The sequence below is a fragment of the Pteropus vampyrus genome, unplaced genomic scaffold, assembly GCF_000151845.1.
Source record: "Pteropus vampyrus isolate Shadow unplaced genomic scaffold, Pvam_2.0 Scaffold2, whole genome shotgun sequence".
Lineage (NCBI taxonomy): Eukaryota > Metazoa > Chordata > Mammalia > Chiroptera > Pteropodidae > Pteropus > Pteropus vampyrus.
The window spans coordinates 17,678,050-17,702,895 of record NW_011888783.1 but is presented as its reverse complement, the minus strand read 5'-3'; the positions used below and the strand labels follow the sequence as shown (position 1 = coordinate 17,702,895).

The 24,846-nt window shown below is 33.0% G+C and overlaps 1 protein-coding gene across 9 annotated transcripts in view; it reads left to right on the top strand.

The window, feature by feature from the left end:
* The window catches only part of HAT1 (histone acetyltransferase 1), a 46,252-nt gene that overhangs the window by 12,427 nt on the left and 8,979 nt on the right, over positions 1–24,846 (top strand). For all 9 annotated transcript variants that reach the window (XM_023529500.1, XM_011357573.2, XM_023529502.1 and 6 more), the window contains 8 exons: positions 3,628–3,703; positions 7,139–7,259; positions 15,986–16,165; positions 16,429–16,550; positions 17,051–17,155; positions 17,479–17,585; positions 21,691–21,842; positions 24,323–24,439. In XM_023529500.1, the coding sequence (XP_023385268.1) occupies positions 3,628–3,703; positions 7,139–7,259; positions 15,986–16,165; positions 16,429–16,550; positions 17,051–17,155; positions 17,479–17,585; positions 21,691–21,842; positions 24,323–24,439 (980 nt within the window). The remainder of the gene's footprint in view (positions 1–3,627; positions 3,704–7,138; positions 7,260–15,985; positions 16,166–16,428; positions 16,551–17,050; positions 17,156–17,478; positions 17,586–21,690; positions 21,843–24,322; positions 24,440–24,846) is intronic.

The following is a 24,846-nucleotide window of genomic DNA, read 5'->3' as shown; positions in this document are numbered from 1 at the left end:
AGACCTCTAATGTTGCAGGCTGGTGGTGCTGATGGGGATGTTGCCAGGAACACACTGGGCCCTGTCTTTACCCTTGCATTTTAGAATAATATAATTAACCTTATTTTTCAGTTTAGCATGGTCAGGAAAATATATGTTGGCCAAAACACTAAGGTTTCGGTTATTTAAAGAACACAGGATTATGAATAAACTTGGATATAGTCCAAAATACAATTAGATACCATGAGGAATATATCGTGGCATCTCTGAAGCTGCTTGAGCGCTGGAACCCATTTATATCTGCATTCTGAGCACCTGTCATTGGGTAGTACATATGTTAATTGCTTAAGTATTCATTCAACAAACTTTAAAATTGATTAAATTAATGTGATTCAGTGATTTCTTAATTTTCTTTTTGGCTAATAAGACATATGTAGAATGTATCTTTTATGCATCTTTCCTTCCAAATATACAGAAGTGATTCAGAGAACTAGGAGATACAGGAATTACATATATGAGTAGAAACAATAGGCATATATCCAGAAAGCAGATTCATTGCAGGTCCTATGCTCTATGTTGGCAATAAGGTGCTATTTAATATTCCAAGTCCTGATCTTTCATTTTTCTCCAAAAATGTGAGTTACATACATTTTCCTGGAAAGAAAATTTTTAGTGCTTATTTAAAATTATTTCAGATTTTTATATCATATATTTCTCTTTGGAAATATTACATATTTTGCAGGAATTTTGGAATGTGCAGAAGAATATAAGAAATTTAAAGTACTCATAATTCCACCACCCAAAATAAGTACTACAGAAATAATTATAATACAGAATTATAATTTGGGATATTTCTTTCTAGTTTTTCTAGTATATATATATATTATTTCTCTTGTGTAAAATAGTGGTCATGATGTCATGTTCTGTTCACTTAACTGCACTGTGAACATTTTCTGTCACCCAATATTTCTCAACACAATGTTTAATGATTATATAAATCATTTCATGTTTATATAGTTTATTCTTTTGCTTGACATTTGGGTACCTTGCTTGCTATCTTTACTGACATAACTTTATTGTAAAGACTTAAAAATGTTTAATGTTTGTTATATCCAGGAGAAAGTTCTTTGTATATGTTCTCATGTATGTATATATGTGTCAGATTGATTCAGCCTTAAACCCACTACTTACCAGCTTTGTAACCTTGAGCAAATTAGTCCTTTTTGTATTCATATATAACATAGACGTTTTATTGCTCTTGTGAAGATTAACTAGAACAGTTTTTATAAAATTTTTAGCAAATTGCCTGGCTCACAGTAAACGTTCAAGTGACAACTAATAATATTGTTAATAACATATTATTTTGTGTACACCTGCTCCTGAAAAGCATATACAGTATCGGCATACAACATTGTTTACACAAAAACTTGCAGTACACAAATGTTAATAGCACATTATTCAAAATAGCACCAATGTGGAAACATCTCAAATGTTTACTAACTGATGAATGGATAAGCAAATGTGGTATATCCATGCAGTAGACTATTATTCAGCCACAAAAAGGAATGAGCTACTAGTACTTAGTACAACCTTTGAGAATACATTAAAAGAAGACAGACACAAAAAGCCACATATTGTATGATTTCATTTAGGTGAAATGCCCTGAATAGGCAAATTTAGAGATTTGGTTTTATTTCTTTCATAGTAATTACTATACTTGCATAAATATTAGAAAAAAATTTTTTTGAGAATAGAAACTCACATTTGTCTCTTATTTATTAAAAGGACTAACTTCTATTCTTTGTGCCCCTAGCACCAACTGTTTGTTCCTTTGGTCTAGGCCTAGGCCTTTTTACCTTAAAAGCCTTCTTTTGAGGAGATAACTTTCATTCTAATCTCTGTCATAGCCCTTGATATCTTCTCAATGAATGAAATCCCAGGAGCTTTTGGACAACATTTTAGAAATATGCCCAGTGTGGTCAAAGGTGTACAGTGAACAAATTTTCATTTGTAATATAACGACTAATATAAAAACTTCACTTATTGGATATTAAACGAATCCTTTTAAAAGTATATAGCATTGGTTTTAAGGAGTTTCTCTTGATTTCTTTTTTTTTTTCTTTCTTTTTTTTTTAGGTGAGGCAACCCTTGGTTGACCTCACAGATTGCAAGGACCTTGTCAGCTTACAATCCCTTTTTAAAAATTTTTATACCTACAGCATAATACCATTATCTCACCTAAGAAAATTAATGGTAATTCCTTGATATCATGTAATTTTCTGATTTCTCTGGTTGACCTGGAAAGTCTTCAATAACTTCTTTAAAAAATTACTTAAACCAGAATCCAGTCCAAGATCATGCATTGTATTTGGTTGTAGTGTTTCTTTAATCTCTTTTTATCCAGAACAGTCTCTCTTCCCCAACATGAAATTTTACCCCCCATGCCATTGATTTATTTGGAAGAGTAGTCATTGTATAGAAAGACAAATTAGATAAATCTACATTCTAGATTTTTTAATTTCCTTCTAGTAGTATGTAACTTGTTCCCCTACCCTCTATACTTTTTATAAATTGGAAGGTATAAAGCTGGATTAGATTTAGGATAAATTTTTTTTGGTAAGATAACTTGATAGATGATGCTGTATACGTTATATTGCATTGAATCAGAAGGCACATGATGTTGGTCTGTCCAACAATGAGTGATTCTAAGATCTCTTGGAAAGGTGGTGACTGCCAGATCTCTACAATGGGCAGATATCTTTCCTTCTATAAATCAGTAATCTGCTAGATGATACTTTGGTAACCTACAAGTGACCTGCTCTGTGAGGACAGTGTTAGAAATTATTCATCTGCAACTTATCTTTTTTCATCCTTCAATTGCTTAATTTTTTTTTTTGGAAAAGTTTTTCTTCATAAGATAAATGATAGTGGGAAAATGTCCCAATGCTCACAATACATGCAAAGAAAAATAACAACAGGATACCCATTTCCATTTTGAGTTGGTAGAAATTAAAGTTGAGGGTATAGAGTATTGTCAAGAATGTGTGAAACAAAGGAGTTTAAATAGCTGCTGGTGGGTATGTAAACTGTTATGGCATTTTTAGAGGGTACATAAGCAGTACTTATAAAAATATTTCAGTGCTTTTACTAAGCATTTCTACTGCCAGGAATTTACCTTGTGTGTATTTGTAAAATTACAGCAAGCCATGTATATAAGGATGTCTTGCAGCATTACTTTTAATAGCACAAAAAAACCTTAGGAACAACATAAATATTATCTTGCAGTCATAAAGAATAATGTGAGGACATGGGGTTTATCAAACTCAGATTATTCTTGTTCTCAGAATATTTCCTGTAGCATTCCATTTTTGTTTCTTTGATGCTCTAGCTTTTATATCGAAGTGTTTTTGGTTTTTTCTTTTACTGTTTGCGTTGTGTATAAACATACAGAAAAATAAACTCACTCAAAGTAATATTTTAATATTCATTGTTCATTTGTCGAGAATCCAGTATAAATCATAATGAAAAAGTGACATTTTATATAAGAAAAATATTGTCTGTATTCTAGTATAGTGACATTCTTGAAATAGAAATATCGGTTACCTTTAATATCTTTAATATTTCTACATTTTTTATTCTTTTAAACAGTTCGTTTTCCTGAAGATCTTGAGAATGACATTAGGACTTTCTTTCCTGAATATACCCATCAACTCTTTGGGGATGAGTAAGTAACTTAGTAATATATTTGTCAGATTAGTATGGCAAAAAAAATTTTTTTTTTTTAAGAGTTAGAAATCACTTTATTTTCTTTACTCTTGTTTTTCATGTAATTTATTTTAAAATATATGTTAGAATGGCATTTTTGACATTGAGACACCAATTTACTATCATTCCTTTAGCGCTATAGATGCAGTATCTCATTTAATTCTCACCACAGTCTTAGCAATGGTATTTGTTAAACTGCACATTGGTGGAATTGGATGGTTGCCAAAGGACATATGAATGGCAGAAGATTAGGTTCAGGCAATCTGACTGCAGAGCCCATATTCCTAACTACTACTTTTTTCTTCCTATCACTTTGCTATACTTTTCTAGTACACTTCTAATACACTCGCCTAAAGCTGGAAAGCTCAAGTTGTTATTAGCTGATAAGTAAATAAGCAGTTAAGGGAAATTTATTTTTAAAAGCAACTTTAAATATGTGTCCTGGGATATTCAGTACAATTCTTTAATTTTCTATACCTTTATTAACATTAGAATAGTTACCTTTTTCTCTAACTTCTGATTTTGAAAAACTTCCAAGTTTGCAAGAATAGTATTTGATATAGCATTTATCTAGATTCACTAATTGTTAACATTTGGCTATATTTGCTTTAATCATTCTCTTATATAAATATATTGATATGTTTCTGTTGAACCATTTGAGGGTAATTTACAGATATATCTCGATTCTTCCTAGAATTCTCCTAAATTCTTTAGTATGTATTTCCTAAAAATAAGGACATTTATTAGTGGTCATCAAGACTTAGGAAATTGGTACTATTTTCTAATATACAGCTCACATTTCAGATTTTGCCAGTTGATTTTCAGTGATTCTTTGTAACAACTTTTCCCCATCTTGGATCCAATCTGGAGTCACATATTGCATTTAGTCGTTGGATCTTTTTAGTCTCTCTTCATCTGAAACAGTTCCTTACCCTTTCTTTTTTTCTTGTGACATTTGGCTAGTTTTGTAAACCTTCGTTTTGGGTTAGTTTATTTCTTCATGATTAAATTTATATAATACATATTTTTGCAGTACTATGACAGAAGTTTTCTGTGTCCTCAGTGTATCATATCAGAAAGTCCTTGATATCAAGAAAATGAGATAGATAATAACTTGTTGGTGAAGTTAACTTGGATCACTTAGTTTAGAGGTGTCTGCCAGGGTTTCTACACTATAAGGATAATGTTTTCCCCTTTGTTATTTATATGTAATCTGTAGGGAAATATTCTTGAAACTGAGTTTTAAATTCGTGAATGATTCTTGCCCAAGTCAGTATTTTACTGTGATTATAAAATGCTGTATTTTTAAGTCTCTCATACCTTTTACATATATTAGTTGCCTTTTACTATAAAGAGCTTCTCTTCTTCTCCTTATGTATTTCTTTGTTTGTAACAGAATAGACTCAAGGATTTTTTTTTTTTAATTCAATGGGTTATAATCTGTTCCTGTTAGTAATTTCGATGCTCAGATTATCCCAGAATCAGCAAGTGGCTACCCTGTCAAATTGGCTTTTGAGTTCTTTTGATTTATCATCATCATTTGGGGGATACAATAAGATGTTCCAGATTTATCCCATTGTTTCTCTACTAGTTCTGGGTCAGCCATTTTCCTGGCTTTTTGTAGTAGGGAAAGGTGTTTAGACATAGTTGGCATTTAAAATATTTCCCTTTGTGACTATTTTTCCTGTGCATTATTTCAGCATCATTGACATTTATTTAATGTGTTTTTAAATTGATCAATGTTTCTTCATGGAACAGATTTCCTGAGAATTTCTCATTATTAATGTATCAGATTAGGCATTTTATATCCTTTTAAATACTAATAGTTATATTTTATTATGTTTTGATTCATGTGAAAATTTGAACCTTTAATATTTTAAACATGTCTTATTATAAAAATAAGAATGTTTTTCTTTGGATTTCTGTCTTTAAGGAGCTATTTATTTATTCTCTTCCTCTTCTATTTAAAATCTTTCCATGGTAATATCTTAATGGGTAGGAACTAATTGTATAGATACTGCCTTTTAATGGCATTTTGCATATTTACTTGTCTGATTTGCATGTCATTAAAAGTGGTATGCTGGGATACCCCTCTTCAGAAGTAGACAGATGACAGTCACATAATCGTGACAACCCTGTGTCTTATGATCCAAACAAGACTTTAGTCTTGATCCTAGTATCATTACCACTCCTTTCTATTGCATATAACTTTCAGAGTCCTGGAAGGGATACCGCTCATATTTTATTTTGGCAGTCTAGACAGAAATCTGGAAATGACACTGCTGCTTTCAAGCATTCTTTTTTTCAGAATAAACTTTTTTTAAAATGCTTTATTGAGATATAATTTACCATATAATTCATTACTTAAAGTGTACAATTCAGTGGTTTTTAGTATATTCAGAATTGTACAATCATTACCATAATCAATTTTAAGACATTTTTGTCAATTTCCAACATTTCCACCAAAATACTCATAGTAGTTACTCCCTTTCCCCCTCACCTTCCCTAGCCCATCACTGATCTACTTTCTCTCTGTATAGATATACTTATTCTAGATATTTTAGAATCCACTTTTTAAAAGACTTTTTTTAGAGGCAGTGCCAATTTTTTATTTTTATATAACAAAAATTAATAGAAATAAACCATTAAAAACAATAAAATTAAAATTAAATGAAACTGATTTGTTAAGTCTCTAAACATTAAAACATTTAAGTGTTATTTTCCAAAAGTCTGCCACTGCCATCTTGGGGCTTGTCTGCGCCAATGAATTAAAAGACTCTTTTTAAGCTGGAAAAGGGAATAAGAGCAAGGCTTAGAAGGATAGCAGGGAGCAAGGTTAGAAAAATAGCAGCAGCTCCAGATCTGCTTTCTGAATTCACAGGGAGGTATAATTAGACAAGTGTTGTCACCTCTTTTAGCAGCTCTAGATTTTGGTGATGGAACCAAGTGGTAAGTTGAAATGACTGGGCCAAGGCTACATCTTAGCTGCTTGCCTAGCCAGGTACCAGGTTAACACTGTCTCTGAATTAAAATACGTCTTAGTACTAGTAATAGTAGCAGCAATAGCAGCAGCAGTTGCAATAGTAGTAAGCGTTTAATGAGTACTTAATGTGCCAGTCAATGTTCTAAGCGGTTTACATGTATTAATGTATGTATTTAACCCAGACAACATCCCTGAGGTTGGTGCTATTGATCTCTCTTATTTTCTAAATAAGGCAAGCTGAGATACAGATTCATTACAGATATTTCTTTTCTTTTTTTTTTTTAATGTAGTTTAAAATATTGAAACTACCCACGAAGTTAAACTTGTTTATATGTAGGGTTAATATTTTTTAATGACTTTGCAAAGATTCATTTTGGGGTCCTAGATTACTGCTGTTTTTTCCCCTTTCAGTGAAACTGCTTTTGGTTACAAGGGTCTGAAGATCCTGTTATACTATATTGCTGGTAGCCTGTCAACAATGTTCCGTGTTGAATATGCATCGAAAGTTGATGAGAACTTTGACTGTGTAGAGGTAAGAAGAGAAATCTATTTTACACTGTTTTCCAACGGAGTTTAAAACAAGTTTTAAAATGTAAAGGTTCGGGAGAGAGAATCTGTTATATAGTAGCTTTAAACCCCATATTCAGTCTTTAGTTATGGAAATTATTGTCTGTCATTTCAGTTAACCTGATGATTTTGTTCTTTAGCTGATCTGTTTGGACCTTCTTCCTAGTGGACCTTGTTTTTTATTATGCACATGAAAATTACTTCTTTTTCTAGAAGTTAAATAAGATGGCAGGAACTAGATAAATTTTCTACTTTTACTTTGTGTAGAATTTGCCTGTTTAAATTTCTCTTGCTGCATTTCTGATCCCACAAACTTTGATGATATATTCCTTTATGAACATGGGTAATTAAGCTGATTACATTATAAAACTATTTGAAACAAATGGACCGAAAGAGTGATGAAGGCAAAGAGAGGCATTGAAGAGTATGCATCTGTGGCAGGCTGAATTGTGGCTCTCACCAAAAGGCAGTATGACCTCAAAGGCAGAGTGATGTGGCCAAAGCCAAGAAATGCTGGGAGCCACCAGAAATTGAAGAGACAAGGTACAGATACTCTTCTAGAGCCTCTGGAAGGAGTGTGGCCCTGTTAGTACTTTGATTTCAGTTCAGTGATTGATTTTAGACTTTGCCACTAGACCGAGAGAGATAAGCCTCTAAATTTGTGATAACTTGTTATGGCAGCCACAGGAAACTAATACAGATTTTTGTACCAGGAAGTGGTACTGTCACAAATAACAAAAACTATAGAACTATCTTTAGAAATGAGTAGTGGGTAGAGACTGGAAGAATTTTGAGGCACATGATAGAAGAAGCATAGATTGCCTTGAACAGACCGTTGGTAGAAATATGGACGTTAAAGGTGCTGCTGGTGAGGGCTCAGATCAAAGGTAAGAACATGGGAGAGAAAGCGTACATCATCTTAGAGAATACCTATATCATTGTAAACAATGTTGGTAGAAATAAGAATATTAAAGGTTCCTCTGGTGAGAGCTCAGAAGGAAGTGAGGAACATGTTATTGGAAACTGGAAGAAAGGAGATCTTTATTATATAATGCCAGAAAGCCTAGCTGAATTGTCTGCACTTATGTGGAAAGGAGAACTTGTAAGCAACAAACATATATTTAGCTGAGATTGCCAAGCAGATTTTAAAGCTATAGCCTGGTTTCTTGCTGCTTATGGTAACATGTGAGAGGAAAGAGATAAATTGAGAGAAGAATTGTTAAGCAAAAAAGATCTAGGACTTGATTATTTGGGAGAATATCAGCCTATCCAGATTGCAGAAGACCCTAAAATTTGGAGATTCATTGTCAGGAAAGTATGCTTTGGAGAGAAAGCCAAGACTGTGGCTAACCTTTTGCTGTTGCTGAAGAGATTAGGCATGTGGCTTATGGATCTCCTCGATTATCTCAGCAAAAGCCAGGAATAGAGATTGAATAGAGATGAGGGGAGATTTGTGGAGGACCATCTCGTCTAATGGTGTAAACCCTTATGGCATACACAGGTGTCCTACAGGGTTTTGAGGTGGTTATATCAGCAGAAACACTCCCAGTTTGGGCTGACAGTATGAGGGAAGGCTGGCGAACTTTCAAAATTCTATAGGCAGGAAACAGGCTGATGACACTACTGAGCTGCAAACTTTTGCTACCTTTCAAGAAAAAGGAAGAATGACTCTGATGGTGGAGCTTTAGGCACAGAGGGTGAGGCCACAGGCTGGTATTCCTAGGCTTTGAAATCTAATGGAATTTGACCTGCTGGACTTTGAAATTGCATGACACCAGTGACGCCTGGCTTCCTACTATTTTGTCCCTTTTGAAATGGAAAAGTATAACTTTTATCCTATGTCTGTCTCACCACTATTTTTAGAAGCCATAACTTATTTTATAGTTTCACAGGTGAAAAGAAATTCTGTGTTGTATCATACTCAGAATTTCACCCATACCTGATTTAGATAACTTAGATGATGAGATTTTAGACTTGAGTTGTTGCTGGAATGGTTGAAACTTTTGGGGATGTTGGCATAGAGTGGGTCTATTTTGCATGTTTGGGATGGACATGAATCTTTGAGAGACCTTAAGAAAATTATAAGTTTTAAGCTTGTTCTGTTTCTTGGTATTTCTATTTAAAGGCATTAAAACTTTTCATCAAGATTTACTTCACAGAGTTGATATTTTAAAATTAAAGATCATTTCTGTCACCAAATCACGTTTATAAAAAATGAAAAATTGTAAATTACATTCTTGTAGTAAAAGCTCTTGTCCTTTAGACCTATGAATCCAGCAAGTTTTATCAGATCAGATTTGTCATGTCATTGATAATATTGTGCTACATACTGGGCAGAGCATTAAAATGTAAAAATGAAGACCTTATGTTTTACTACATATTGGATGTCATAACTTTCTTCCATAGAAGTAGCAGTTCCTAAAGCAACAACGAAGCCAACTTTCCCAAGGCTTTAAACTTCAGACTTAAATCTTGGGCCAACCTCATGCCCCATCCTCTTTTTGGTAAAACCTCCTCTCATTCATTACTTGGATTCATTGATTCAGCCCTTATTATTTTTCCTTGGTTTTGTTTTATGGTAAAGGACTTTTACTTGTGTGCCCAAGGTCACACAACTAATAAATAATCAAGATTGTACTAGGAGATAATTACTTAGTGGTAGTAGGCATTCTATATAGTAATATCCTATTTAAAAATTTTAGGACTGTTTATGACCTATTCTAAATGGGCCCAGGCTCTTGTGCTTATTAGTTTTTATTTCTATTTTTACAATGTATATTTTATTTATTTTTTCCCACTCTCATACTTTTATGCTATTAGATCTCAATTTACACTGTAGTGAGGGGCTTCCCTCTTGCAAACAATCTCCTTATGGGTGAAAATACCGTGTTGGTAAGCCTAATGGAATTGTAACATGAATTGGATATAGAATGAAAGAAGTCCAAAATAGTCTCATATCCGTTATCAACTTTAATGTCAGAAATATTTTGAGCACTTACCCTTTTTTTTTGTTCCCACTTCCTAGCCCTGTTTGAGATGATTAAACTTGTCAGATAAATAATATGTAACTATATTTAATACACTATTTTATTCAGTGGTTTGTGTCCCTTGGACATTTTTTAAATTTTGCAGATTTAGAAGTGTTTTTAAGTAATGCTGTAGTTGCGATGATTTGATGTTTGAAAAGATGTGATCTTAGCAAACTAGTATTTAGTACAGACTAATTAAAATGGAATTTTTTCATAATCAAATATTTCTTATTGTTAAATTTTCAAGCCCAGCTAGATACTCTTACTGAACATGCAGGTAATATTTTTCCTTGTGTTGTACAAAATTCACTGTCGTTTGAAGGTTTTGGTTATTTTTTTTTTTTTTTAAGTTCCAGCTGATAGTGCTGAATTGATTTCTTCCAAAGGAACTATTGACTTAGTTATTGATAAATCTTTCAAATGCTATGTGCAGTAAAAATAGCTATGTATTTGCATTGATTTCTAATTGTTCCATTCTTGAAAGCCAGGTTTTTCCATTTAGAAGTACTGTGCTGAGAGTAAGAAATCAATCTTTTATAATGTCTTTTTGTAGGATTATTTATTTGCTTCATGGTCAAAGATCATTTATTTAAATTACATGTTCAAGCAAAGACTTTTTTCCCCCTTATGTAAAAAGAATGGGTAGTGGATGTGGGGAGAATGGCTTCCTACTCAGTTGGCAGTGAGAATGTTCATTCCACAGTGCCTTCTTTTTTCTTGATGCTGGGGATATGGTGGCAAACAGAGTTGCTACTTTCAGGGAGCTTATATTCTAGCCAAGAAGAACAGTCAGTAAACAAATAATAAGTAAACAAATGAAATTCACATAGTGTTATGAAGAAACATTTTGTTGGTTTTTGAATGAAAAGGAGCAGCCAAGTAACAATCTGAAGGAAGAGTTTAGTCAGCAAAGGGACCAGCATACGCAAAGGCCCTGAAATGAGAACTCTTGGCATTTTTGTAGTCCAGGAAGATCACCATTGTTAAATCATGGTGGTAATGGAAAGAAAAGTAGGAAATGATTGAAGGGGTTGGCAAAACTAGATCATGCAGGGTAAGAATTAGTTGATAGCCTTTAGAGGTTTTAAGTAGGTGGGGGTCATATGATATCATTTGTATTTTTAAGGTGATTTTGGCTGCTATGCAAAGAACACACTGCAGAGGGCCAGAGTGAAAGAAAGGAATCTACAACATTGCAGTGTTAAAGGCAACATTGCTCTAGTTGTCTGACTAAGGGTATATTTTGGAGGTAGAGCCAGTAGGATTTGCTGTTGAATTAAATACGATGCGTGAGGGAAAGAAGAACACGGAGGAACCCATTGCTTAAACTCCATTCCTATTAAGTGAAACAGGAAAGATGGGAGTAGAAGTAGGGGACGAAAATCAAGATTTTTGTTCAGATGTATTAGGTTTGAGACTATTACATATCATATTTGAGATTTTGCAGACTATCATGTAGCATTTTTGCACATGAAAAATACACCCTTTTAAATGGTCAGAAACCACAGCAAATCTAAGAAGTTTGCGTATTAGAATTTTGCCATTATATTACTCTTTCATTGTTTATTCTTTTTTCCAGGCTGAGTTCTCCAATTGCACCTAAAATTTTTTTAGTCATACTTAATATGCTTGTATTTCCACTTGTCATCATCTTTAAAGGCATCATAATTATTCTGAATTTTACAATACAATAAACTTGATTATTCTGACACTGATAGTTTGTTCATCTATGGTTGTCCCCAACCTTTGCTTTTATCAGTGCCCTCTGCCCTCTCTTGAGGTAATTTCATTGCTTTTTAGTAACTAAGATCGTTCAGTCTTGCTAATTGCTAGTGTTTCTGGGAAAGATTTGATAGAGGAAGTTGAAATACATGGGTAGGGTTTGTATTATCTGTGAATTTCAACCATCTATTTTATCCTTGTCTCCCATTAATATAGATTGAATTTGAGAGTAAGTGAGAGCAGTTTTAATTTTTTTTCTGTATTCCTTTAGCCTCTTATAGAAAAATCCTGTGCACTTATAAAAATTTAATCTTAAGGAAATGAAAAAGTAAACTTTGATATTTCACTGTACTCTGATAATTGAGTGTTCTTTGAGTAATGCTTTTTATGAAACATAGAATCTCAATATATAATTTTAAAGCTTTCATGGTATTTCATTAATTATATATAGAAATTTTCTAAATTATATATTGAGATTTTAAATTGTGTGTTCAGATTTTTATCTTGAAATTCTGTTTGTGAGTTCACATAGCGAAAAACTAATGTAATATAAACATAATTAAGCTTTTTTTTCCCAGTAGTGGAAAAGTTTAGTATTAATTTCTCTAACAATAATAAGATTTCTACAGTTTAAATATAGTCAGAGAATTTTAAATTGAGCAAATTAAGTAGATAAGGATTTTTTGTTTTATAGCATTTCTTAGGTATTCTTAGAATAGCTTATGTTAAGTCTCTGCCACTTAAGCCAAGTAAAGGACAGTGATACCACCTACTTAACATGCCTTTAAAATTGCTATTTCAAAAATAACTCACCATAGACAACTGGTGCTATTGAGGTTAAGACACTTAAGAGGTACAGCAAGACCTCGAATAATGTCGTTTCATTCAACATTGTTGTAATGTTGATGATATTCTGTAGGGGCTTAATTCTTATTTATCTCAATTAGCCTGTGGTAAAATTGGTTTCGTTATACATCATTTTGCCTAAAGTCACAGAACCTATCAATGATGTTAAGTGAAGATTTACAGTAATTTTGTTTTCAAATGTATATAAATACAAATTTAAGTGTAAACATGTTATAGCAAACTGCCAGTTATTCTCAGGCACATTGCTTTATGCAGTGATGAGGAACAGCAAAAATTGCTTCATGGAAACATCACATGTGTAAAAAGGTACAGAACATTGGAAGTTGAAATGACTATAGTAAGAGAGTATGCAATCTAAAACGTTTCATCATGACTCACCTAACATGAGAGCTAAATAAAATACTTTTATACTTTCCTTTAAAAAAAATTGCATGTCTGTTAATGAAATATATCAGGTTTTATTCTGGACTCTTGATCTTTGCAGCTTAATTTCTTATACTTTCTATATTTTTTCATAATTTGACGTTTCGAATAATATTCAAGATAGGGAATCTTTCAGTGACCTTCAGAAATGCAACCTAAACTTTTAGCCAGAATCATTGGAACTAAAAGTTTCAGTTAATCTTTAATTCTACATTCAAGTAAAAATGGTTAGATAGGGTTTTTCTCTAGTGATCATTTTATTATCTGGCCTGTAATCCAGTATGAAAGATGAATATTTAACTGAACTAAAATATATTTATTATTTTAGAAGAGAGTACAGATCTCTAAGACATGATTATAGATTTTTTTTTCCTAAAGCAGGATCCATTTAATAGAGAAATGAAAACTTTTTTCCTTTAAAGTTCTGAATTCTAGGTTTGAAGAGCTATTTGGTTTTATGTTATGTATTTTATGTACTACATTTTCTCTCACCTATTATAAATAACAGATTCCTTGTTTTTAAACTTAGCCTTTTATTCTTCTGTAAAAGTTCTTAAAGTATTCTGTAAACTTGCCCAGATCAAAATATTTATTCGAAGATATTTATTAAAATAAATAGGTATCCTTCAAAGGCTGACAGTTAAACATTAACTCTTTTTCGACTTTGTCAAGCTCAAACCTGAGTTGCTCTGTCTTCCACCAGAACTGCTACTTGAAACTTAGGCGTTTCTAAGAAATCTTTGAGGTGCATTTGATGCAAGATAGGTAAAGTTATTTGATAATGCTTTGGTAATGCCTTGTTGAGAAGACAGGATATTGGGACATTTTTTAAGAGTTAAAATTATATACAATGTAAATTCCTGGAAGTGTTTTTCTTTTAAACAATAGATTATAAACCTCTTTAAGTAGTGTTTCTTGATTTTTTTTTTAACTCGAAATAAAATTATACTTTACCTACCCATCACTACTCTGGATTTTAATTGCCACATAACAGACCTATTAAAACGATCCGTTATTAGTACAGTTTCCTCTTGTAATTATTGAAAATTGTACATACTCTGTAAAATATGCTTAAGGATGGTCTCTTGGACATTAGCAGTTTCAAGGAGAAATATTTATCAAAAGTGCTTTAAAAATAAGCAAATATAGTCCTATCAAATGCAATTTATTTGATCTTTAGTGTGAATGGATTGCAAGGACTGATAGACATATTAGAAATAAGCTGTTGGGCAAAATTAAGAGCTATATTTTAAATAGCTCTTTTTTTATAGCTATAAACAAGTTATATATAAATGATGGTGGTAGTAAAGCACCGAAAATAAAACTTGTGATAAATGCCATTCTTGGTTCTCTGTCCTAAAATGTAACTGAATGATAATAAAGTGCTATTCATCTGCAGGTGCATTGCTTCTACTTAGTTAAAAGATGGTTGAAAAGACAGGAATTAGTAGCATGTTGTATTAGCCTTTTGTAGTGTATTTTGTCCTAAGCATCTTAATTTCCCTGTTTTGAATGCTAAGTAGCAAGGGTCTTGGTTTAGAACTAATACCCATCATGCATGTAAACGGTATGAAAGAGCTGCTTAGTAAGTTAACACAAAGTGTTCTTGTGTCAGTCCTTGTGGAAATAGATACAATACAAACATTACAGCTGAACTCACGGCAAACTCCATTAAGTAAAAACCTGGCCTCATTGTTCAGGAAAAAGTTTGAATAGAATGCAAGCTCATTTTGTTGAATGTAATGTCAGGCTTTTAGGGACTGTATTGAAGGATAAGGTTTTGTTAAGCTGAGACCAATTCATTAAGTTTTATTGCCTGGTGAGAAGCAGTAATACTTTATTGTAAGACTTCATCAAATATTCATGGTTAAAGAGAAGTAGTAAATGTATTCAATCAAGTGGTCTTTTGGGTTTTGAAAAGGATTATGAAGTCTGCTCAGCTGATAGTTTTAACATTCATTGAGGTGGTTTAACAAGGGTAATTTTAATCTCTGAGTTTAATTTTGTTGTCCAGGCTTTTTACTGTCACATATCCAAGTCTGTAAAATTGTCAGTTGTAGGGATGAGTGGATAATACATCTATTCATATATTTATGTATTTCCTAAATGGGTATATATTTTTTAAATTATTATCTTAATTTCAAGTTTGTTGTATGTGAGGGAGTTATGACCTATCTACTTGTTCATTGTGAGGTTGCTGTTTCTCTGGTCAGGCTCTAGCCTCACCTCACTACTGCTGGTGATTTTTTCATGTCTTGGATAATATGGTCTCCTTGACACATACTAAACAATAAGCAGCCTTTTGTTTTGGCCAGTTTAGATTGTTCTGAAGGAACATAGTCAGCATTTTCTATATGTTAGAAATTTCAATAGCATTGCTCTTATTCTTGCACGTGATTTCAGGCTACCCGCCGCCTCTTTTTTATTTCTATATTATGTTTATGCTCATTTCAGATTTGTGTGGCAGTATCTTGTGTACATGAAACTCATCCTTTCCCAGTTCACTACATGTTTACTTCTTTAGTTTAACTGTGAACTGAAGTTTTGTGATTTTATGGGTTTTGTCTATTTCAAAGAAATTAAGCTTATTCAACTAAAAGTCAAATTTGTTACTAATTTTTTCTTACGTCCTTTAACTTCCATTCCTTAGGCAGATGATGTCGAGGGCAAAATTAGACAAATCATTCCACCTGGATTTTGCACAAACACAAATGATTTTCTTTCTTTGCTGGAAAAAGAAGTTGATTTCAAGCCATTTGGAACATTACTTCATACATACTCTGTTCTAAGTCCAACAGGAGGAGAAAATTTTACCTTTCAGATTTACAAGGTAAAATTAAATCTAAATAGTTTTTGGGTAAAAATACTCCATATACCTGAAACTTGTGTACTATTTTTTTATTTTCAGTGATTTATTCTAACTTCAGGACACATATTTTTGTCAGCATTAAAAACAAAGAACTATTTTGTATGTGTATCTATGTACACATCTTAATCTGAGACTTCTAAACGTTTTCCCACAGGATTGTTTTGTGTTGTGCACTTTCACTTCTGTGATGAGTTTCACCTGACTTTTCCTGGCTTTTTCCCTAGGCTGACATGACATGTAGAGGCTTTCGAGAATATCATGAAAGGCTTCAGACCTTTTTGATGTGGTTTATTGAAACTGCTAGCTTTATTGACGTGGATGATGAAAGATGGCACTACTTTCTAGTGTAAGTACAGTTCTAAAGCAACAGTAGACCTTATTACCTCCACAAAGCCAGCATTTTAATTGTGGCAGCCCAATTATTGGGACAGTATAATGATATTTTTTCCAGGAAAGAAAACTATTGTTTATGAGGCTTGAGTTTTCCTTCATTATGCTTTGGGGAGACCTTGAGAATAGAGCCGAATTAAATGCTGTTGTCCGTTAGGGCCCTGAATGTAGGCTTAAACAGTAAAATGAGCTTTGCCTGTGTTTTCTTTTACTTGCAACCTATTCATCTTTATAATAGGCAAGTGCACTGAAGTGATGTAAAGAGGTCTGATTTATCCAAGTTGCTGCACACCAATTAAGTGAATTGTACATTCAGAACATAGCAGGTGTACCCATTGGGCCCTCACAGAGTAGCTTGCTGACACTGAAAATTCAGTCGGAGAATGGAAAAGAAAATGGACACTGCATGGGAGCGCGACTGTAATTGACCTGCTTGGCTTTCTGTTTTATCTGCAGATTTGAGAAGTATAATAAGGATGGAGCTACGCTCTTTGCGACCGTAGGCTACATGACAGTCTATAATTACTATGTGTACCCAGACAAAACCCGGCCACGTGTAAGGTAATTGGCAGTATAACACGTGCCTTGTCTTTTATTTCAGAAGAAGGAACTGCTGAAGTTTCCAATACTTGTTATAATAGTGTTGATTTGTTTAAAAAATCACCATTATTCATGGGCTATGTACTGATTTATTTCATTGTTCCCATAGAAACTGAGGAAGATTAAGCCAGTTTTGAGCATCTCGATAATTTTGGGATTTCTTGATGGTTGATTGAAAAAAGGTCACAGAGACTTTAAAATGTTCATAATACTTTAGTGATTTGCAATTTTTAAACTGCTCATGTTATGATATTTTAATTTTAAAATCATTTTTTTTATTATAGTCAGATGCTGATATTGACTCCATTTCAAGGTCAAGGCCATGGTGCTCAACTTCTTGAAACAGTTCATAGATACTACATTGCATCTCCTTCTGTTCTTGATATTACAGGTATGTACATTTCAATTTATTACTGAAAGAGCCTTTTGAAAAAATATTTACTAATTGATTTTGTTTTTTGTCGGAGGTAACTTCTCTTTTAAATAGCAGCATCATCCTGGGGTCTTTCTGGAACTGTCTAAAGATGGCTTAAGGCTACATTTTAAATCATAAGTTTTTGTGGGATTGGATTGCATCTCTAAATATGAAGTGCTTATTAATTGGACAAATTGGAGATTATGAATTGAATATGTATTGGGAACTCTTGGTCAGGTATGAATATGCTGCAAGTATGGTATGACTGATTTGTTTAATTTATTTAGTAAACAGTTGCATTGCTTAGAGACCATGCTCTAATTTTCATGTAGGGGCAGAATATTCTAAACCCTGCTGAGGAAAAAAAGCCAAGGTAAGTAGTTCCTGAGTAGAAAACACATTTCTTCAAGCACGTGTTTTATATTCCTAAAATGTGTGCCTTCATGACAGTAGCTTATAAGGTGAAATGTAGGCTTATTTGATTTGAAAACATTTTTCAGTATGAATTAGTCATAGAAGTGGTATTATGAGGATGCTTAGAAGAAGGAAAGAGATTCTACTCTTTAAACAGAGTAGTCATCATTAGATGGAGTTACAGATGATGGTATGTAAATGTGTGAACTACCAAAGAACCAAATTGGCCCAAGGAACATTTATGTTGTCAGTATTTTCTTTCCCTGGAGTAACACTGTTTCAAATTTATTACTCATGAAGTTGCTGATTAAACTGAAAGTCACCTTATTTTTTCCAAGAAAACTACTATGCCAGATATTTACATCTAGATTAGGTACTCAGTTTTATTCTGTGAGTTTAAATACATCTTTGTTTTTAAAACTGCAATATTTGACCCCTATAAAAATATTAGCTTATTAAAAAATGCTATTTTGGAATTTTATATTATCAATTTGCTTAAAGACATCAAAAAATATTCTAGATGTGAGAATAAAGAAAATAGGCTAGAAGGCAGATGATTAGTTTTTTTCTTTTTCATGTAATGTAGTCGTTTTGCTTGTCCTGTCTAAATAAAATTAAAGTTATGCCAAAACAGATTTTGAATTGATCCTGTAGATTAATAAATTAGAGGAAAAGCATGTTGTTTTTAAAAGAGAATTCCATGTTTATAGAGTTGAATTATCTTTCCATCTGACTTTCCTGCTACTGTGAAATGGTTTAGAAGTTTGGGAGATGAAGAAGTCGTTACTAAAGTTAGTTTACATCAAGTTATAAATTATTTCTAACACCTTCACTAGCTTAGTGACTTGTAAAATTATAGAAGCATAATACAAATAACATTTTTTTTTAGCTAAGCTGAAAATCATTTAGCGTCTGTTTACTTATAGAGCTTGGACTTGGTGCTACATGAAGGGACTTTTTTTTTTTTTTTTTTTGGTAATTTTAATCTGGAGACTAGAGTTCACATAAGTAGTCTTTGTCTTCTCTAGTGGGTAATGTGCCAGCAGGGGTTGTTTCTGTGAAGCCTCTTAACCACTTTCTTCTGTCTGTTCAACCAATAAAGTCCTTGATACTTAGCACCAATTAGCAGATAAAGAATTTTATTTCTTGAATCTCAGTGAAGAGTCATCAATAATGGTAGCCTTTATTCATTACAAACTGAAGTCTCTAAAGGGAAAAGGCTAAACATGCTAAAGGATTTCTGAATTTGAAAACTGGGGTATCAGCATTTACTTTTATCGTTAACATTTCTCAGCATTATAAATTACTAAAAATGCCTTATCAGCTCTTCTCATTAAGTTATTTCTTGTAGATTTTCATACTCAGTTTTTTTTTTTTAAACAAGGAATTTACTGCTTTTTAGTTATTTTAGTTGCCTGTTTCTCCATTATTTTGTATACTTTTCTTAACTTTATGGCTCTTTAGTAGGCTCTGGATCTCCCTTTGCAATTCAGGGTATTCTTTATATTGAGATATCCTTTTGCTTACTTGACATAGAGCCAGATATAATGATAATTAAAACCATCGATGGCCTGTTTACAGGATAGATAGGTGTTTGTGGTGTAATTGCCACCCATATTTTCCTTTTTTTAGCACTTAATTTTAAAGTAAAATACTGGAAGACTATTTTTTATATCATATACCATCTTCCTTTTGAAGATGTCAGTTAAGATAGATAACATTTGCCTACATCTCAGTCGTGTGACTTTATAAATAGAATCAATGGTTTGTTTCTTCCAGAATTATGAAGAGAGTTGCATTTGGCAGTAGAAATGTTTCCATATCTTTTCGGTACATACCTAGGAGTAGAAATTGTGGAAAACCCGTGACTGTATTTAACCTTTTGAGGAACCACCACACTCTTTCCAAAGTGTCTGTACTATTTTAAATTTTTATCAGCAGTGTAGAGGGTTTCAGTTTCTCCTCACTATCGTCAATACTTCTTGTTGCCTTTTTTATCATAGTCTCCTAGTGGTATTTCACCATGATTTTGATTTGCATTTCACTGTGGCTAGTGATGTTAAAGTGTCTTTTCATATGCTTATTGTCCATTTATATATGTTCTTGAGAAATGTCTCTTTAGATCCTTTACCCATTTTTAAAACTGACTTGTGTTTTTCTTACTGAGTTTTAAAAGTTTTTATATAAAAAGTCTAGGTACAAGTCTCTTATATGTATGACTTACAAATATTTTCACCCATTCTGTAGGTTGTCTTTTCCTTTTCTTAATAGTATCACTTGAAGAACAAAAGTTTTAAATTTTTATATAGTCTAGTTTATCAGTTTTTTATTTTGTTGCTTATGCTTTTGGTTCTATTATCTAAGAAACCATTGCCTAACCAGAAATCACGAAGATTTACTTCTATGTTTTCTTCTAAGAGTTCTATAGTTTTAGCTCTTAAAATTTATGTCTGTGATCCATTTTGAGTTAGTTTTTGTATATGGTGTGAGGAAATGGGGGCCAACTTCATTCTTTAACCTATGGCGATCCCTTTGTCCAAGTACCATTGGTTAAAAGACTATTCTTTCCCTCACTGAATTGTCTAGGCACCCTTCTCAGAAATTAACTCACCTGAAGTATGGGTTTATTTTTAACTCAGTTCAATCGCATTGATCTACGATACCTATCCTTATGGCAGTACCACACCATCTTGATTACTGTAGCTTCATAGTATTTTTCGAAATCAGGAAATGTGCGTTCTGTAAGATTCATTTTTTTTTTAAGATTGTATTGGTTCTTCATGGTTCCTTGCATACCCATATGAATTTTAGGATGAGCTTGTTAATTTTTGCAACAAAAAAAGTCAGCTAGGATTTTGATAGGAATTACATTGAATGCTTTGTAGGTTATTGATATTGTAACAATATTAAGTCTTCTGATCCATAAACTAGCTCAGACTTTAACATTCTTTGTTTCAAGCCCTTTACTGATAAAATGAAGGCTTAGAGAAAGGTGACTTGCCCAAAGTCCTACATCTATGAATGACAGAACTACATCTCAAACTCATGTTCTCTGATTGTACAATATTTTCTACCCATCATGTTCTGATGTTTTCCTCGTCTGCTAGTCTAATTGTAGGTAACATAGACAAACATAAAGGAAGATTTATGCTATAGAGATGTAAATGAAGGATCAAAATCATATTCTCTAAAAAAGATTTGCTTTTGTAAAAAGAAGAATTTTTTTTTAATTCTGCGAAGTATAGCGGACTATAAAGGTTACTGGATTAAAGTAGGGTAATTATAAATTGAGCTTTGGGACCCTTAGCTATCAGAAAATACTGCATTTGGAAATGATTATCCAAATTTGAATATCTTGTTTATATAGCTAGTTTAATTGAAAGTAAAACGAAGATGTATATGGTAACAAAAAGTTTACATTTGAAACTTTTAATTTCACAAATAACACATATGTCTTTGCGAAAGGATTGTACTTATAATTTTATTTGGCACAGATAATAGTACTATTATTTGAATTGTAAGAAATAATCCTTTCACATTGTAACTTTATATATATATAATTGTTTTAAGAATGTTTACCTTGCTAGTTTAGCATGTATATTGAGATTGCAAATGGTCAAGAAATTGTGTTAGGAAAGGGAAATGTTATTCTGCTTTATTTCTTTAGCGGAAGATCCATCCAAAAGCTATGTGAAATTGAGAGACTTTGTGCTTGTGAAACTTTGTCAAGATTTGCCCTGTTTTTGCCGGGAAAAGTTAATGCAAGGATTCAACGAAGATATGGCAATAGAAGCACAACAAAAATTCAAAATAAATAAGGTATTTTTATTCTATAGAAGGAAACCATTTAAATTTTCAAGTTTTTTTTTTTTTTTTTAAGTATGTAACTTAAAACATTGCAGATACATTAAGAATACATGTGTGGGGAAGTAGAAGTTGTTAAGAGCACAGACTCTCAAGCCAGATTGCCTGGGTTCAAAGCTGATTTCACCACTTGCTCTGTGACTAAGGGCAATTTAGTTTACCTGCTTGGCCTCAATTTCCTCATTAATAGAATGGGAAGACAATTGATTTAATGGCTATAATAAGCGTAACAAGCAGAACAAAGATGGATAGTAGGGACTTATTTTTGCTTTTTTAAAAAATGTTTAAACTAGTAAAGTAGTTAATGCCCTTGGAGACAGTATTAATGGGGAGAAGGGTTGGAATACAACACTTTTCACTTTATATACTTTTACATATTTATTTGAAATTTAAAGTAGCAAATAAGAAGGGTACAGAAAAAAGCATGAGACCTGAGAGGAGGGAATTTATGTAAGCAAGTGAATCAGTATTTCATGAGAGACGTGTTTGAGCGAAACCTTGAATGGGTTGGATTTAGATTATGAAAGTATGTGGAATGAAGGTATTCCAATAATAAGCACTAGCATTTGATACTATTGACCTCCCCTCTCTTAGGTTCTAAAGCACTACAGTTCCTGGTTTTCTGCTTACCACTGTGATCATCTTTTTGGAGATACTTTCATTGGCGTCTGCTCTTCTGTATACTCCTCAAATATAGTTCTTTCCCAGAGTTCTTTATTTAACCCTCATTTCTTCTTCTTCTATTTATTCTGCCTGGGAGAGCTCATCTAAATCTCCTATCCAGATTTTCCTCCCAAACTCCAAAACTATACCAAAAGTTTCCTGATCACTGACTTTCAGCAAACAACATAATTTAAACTGAAACTTTGCATTTTCCCTGCATTAAAACACTATAATGGCTCCCTGGCTTTAAGATACATTTTAGAAATAGTTGATATCTCTAGACTATGTTAAACCTTTATTTATTAATGAGAATTTATTTACTCAGCTTTTAAAAGAGAATATGAACACATTTTTTAAAATCATGCTATTTTTTATTTCCTTAAAGAAATGAAAGCTCCTTAGTATGGCACACAGAGTCCATCATAATCATGACCTTGCCCACCTTTCTAGCCTCAGCTATCTCCTCTTTCCTACATGTTCTGGCTTTACTGCACCTCTTGCCATTTCCCAGCTATGCTACATTTATCTTCCTTTTATGTCCCTTTACCTCTGTGCTGTTCCCTCTCCCTTGGCCACCCCTTTTTCCTATTTCTCCATCTTTGCCTGGCCAGATAGTACTCCTTTTTTCAGGCTCAGCTCAGGTGTCCCTTCCATATAGTTCAAATACCATCTTCCCAGCTTACCTGTACGTGAGTCCCCTTCCCACTCCCCCAATAAATAAATAAGTGAAACAACACAAACAAAAACTATGGGCTGCTCCTTTGGCTTTAGTGATACCAAAACTTCCTGATTCTCCTAATATTTCTTTGGCTGTTTTTCTCTGTCTACTCTTTAATTGTCACTGTACTACAGGGTTCTGACCTCTTCCCTCTTTTCCTTGTGTATGCTTTCCCAGGGTGATCTTTACCAGTCTTATGGTTTTAACTCTTGCTTACATTACTGATATTGCGTAAATACTCACCCTTAGACTAGAATTTTCTTTAGACTTATATGTTCTGCTGCCTCCTAAATCTCTCTTAGGCTGTGAAAACTCAGTGTCATTCCATACCCTCCTCCACAGCCAATCTTTCCTCTTCAATATGTCCAGAATCCTTATTCCTTTAGTATTATTTGTGTTATCTCAGTTCATGCCATCATCATTTTTTGCCATTTAATAGCTTAACTTCCTTATTGGTCTCCCTACCCTTCTTTTTGCTACTTTTTCTGTGTAGCTGAGAGAATGCTTTACTTAAAACTCAAATTTGTGCATTTTGCTCATTCCCCCATTTCTGTCACCTACTAGATAAAAAGCCCAGCTCTTTAACCCACTATGTAAGGCTCTGTGCTTTTGCTCCAGCTTCACTCTGCTTCTACACCTTGCTTTTCATTTTGTGCTCCAGCAATGTCAGGCTGCTTCTGTTCTGCATGTGTGTGTATGTATGCAGGTACACACACACATGCACACACTTTTCTCCCTTCTTTCTGGAATGGCATGCTCTCTTTCCTTTAAGATTCCGTTCAGGATTTCCCCAGGAGTCCTCTATTATTTCTCCCATTTCTAGGTTATGCTAACATAATACCCTATGCATATTTCATTAAAGTAAACATATCAGTCATTGGTGTTACTTATGGACTGCTAGCTCCTTGAGGGCAGAGACAGTTGCCTTTCATCTGGTACCTAGCACAATTTCTGGACCATGGCAGATATTCAGTATCTCCTGTATCCTTTTAGGAAAGTGTCACTATTTTGTAATTTGAAAATGTTCATATATTTCTTTTGTTTTTCTTATTAGCAACATGCTAGACGGGTTTATGAAATTCTTCGACTACTGGTAACTGACATGAGTGATGCTGAACAATACAGAAGCTATAGACTGGATATTAAAAGAAGATTAATTAGCCCGTATAAGGTAGGACTTCCAATAGTCTTAAACATTTTATTTTTGTCACTGTTTAAAATAGAAAAGCCTAGCAAATGCCAATGTCTGAGAGAATCCAAATCATTTTGCTAAATTTACTTTATAAAACTGAAAATATTCTTCCAGTTATAAGAATTCTCACTGTCATGATTTTCCAATGTAAGCTATACATCTGTTTTCATTCAGTTAAAAACTAATCCCAAGGATAGTCCACCCACAGTTATTTTTTCTTTGATTTATTTGCAACTTTTAAAAATCTGAATTGCCTATACTCTTTCCTAACAAATTATCTTGTTTTTTTCTAAGTCTCTTATCTTCCCATTTGTCAGATACATTGTTTGCCTTTGTATTTTACCATAGCTGAACTTGCTACTTAGTATTATTTACCTTTTTTTTTT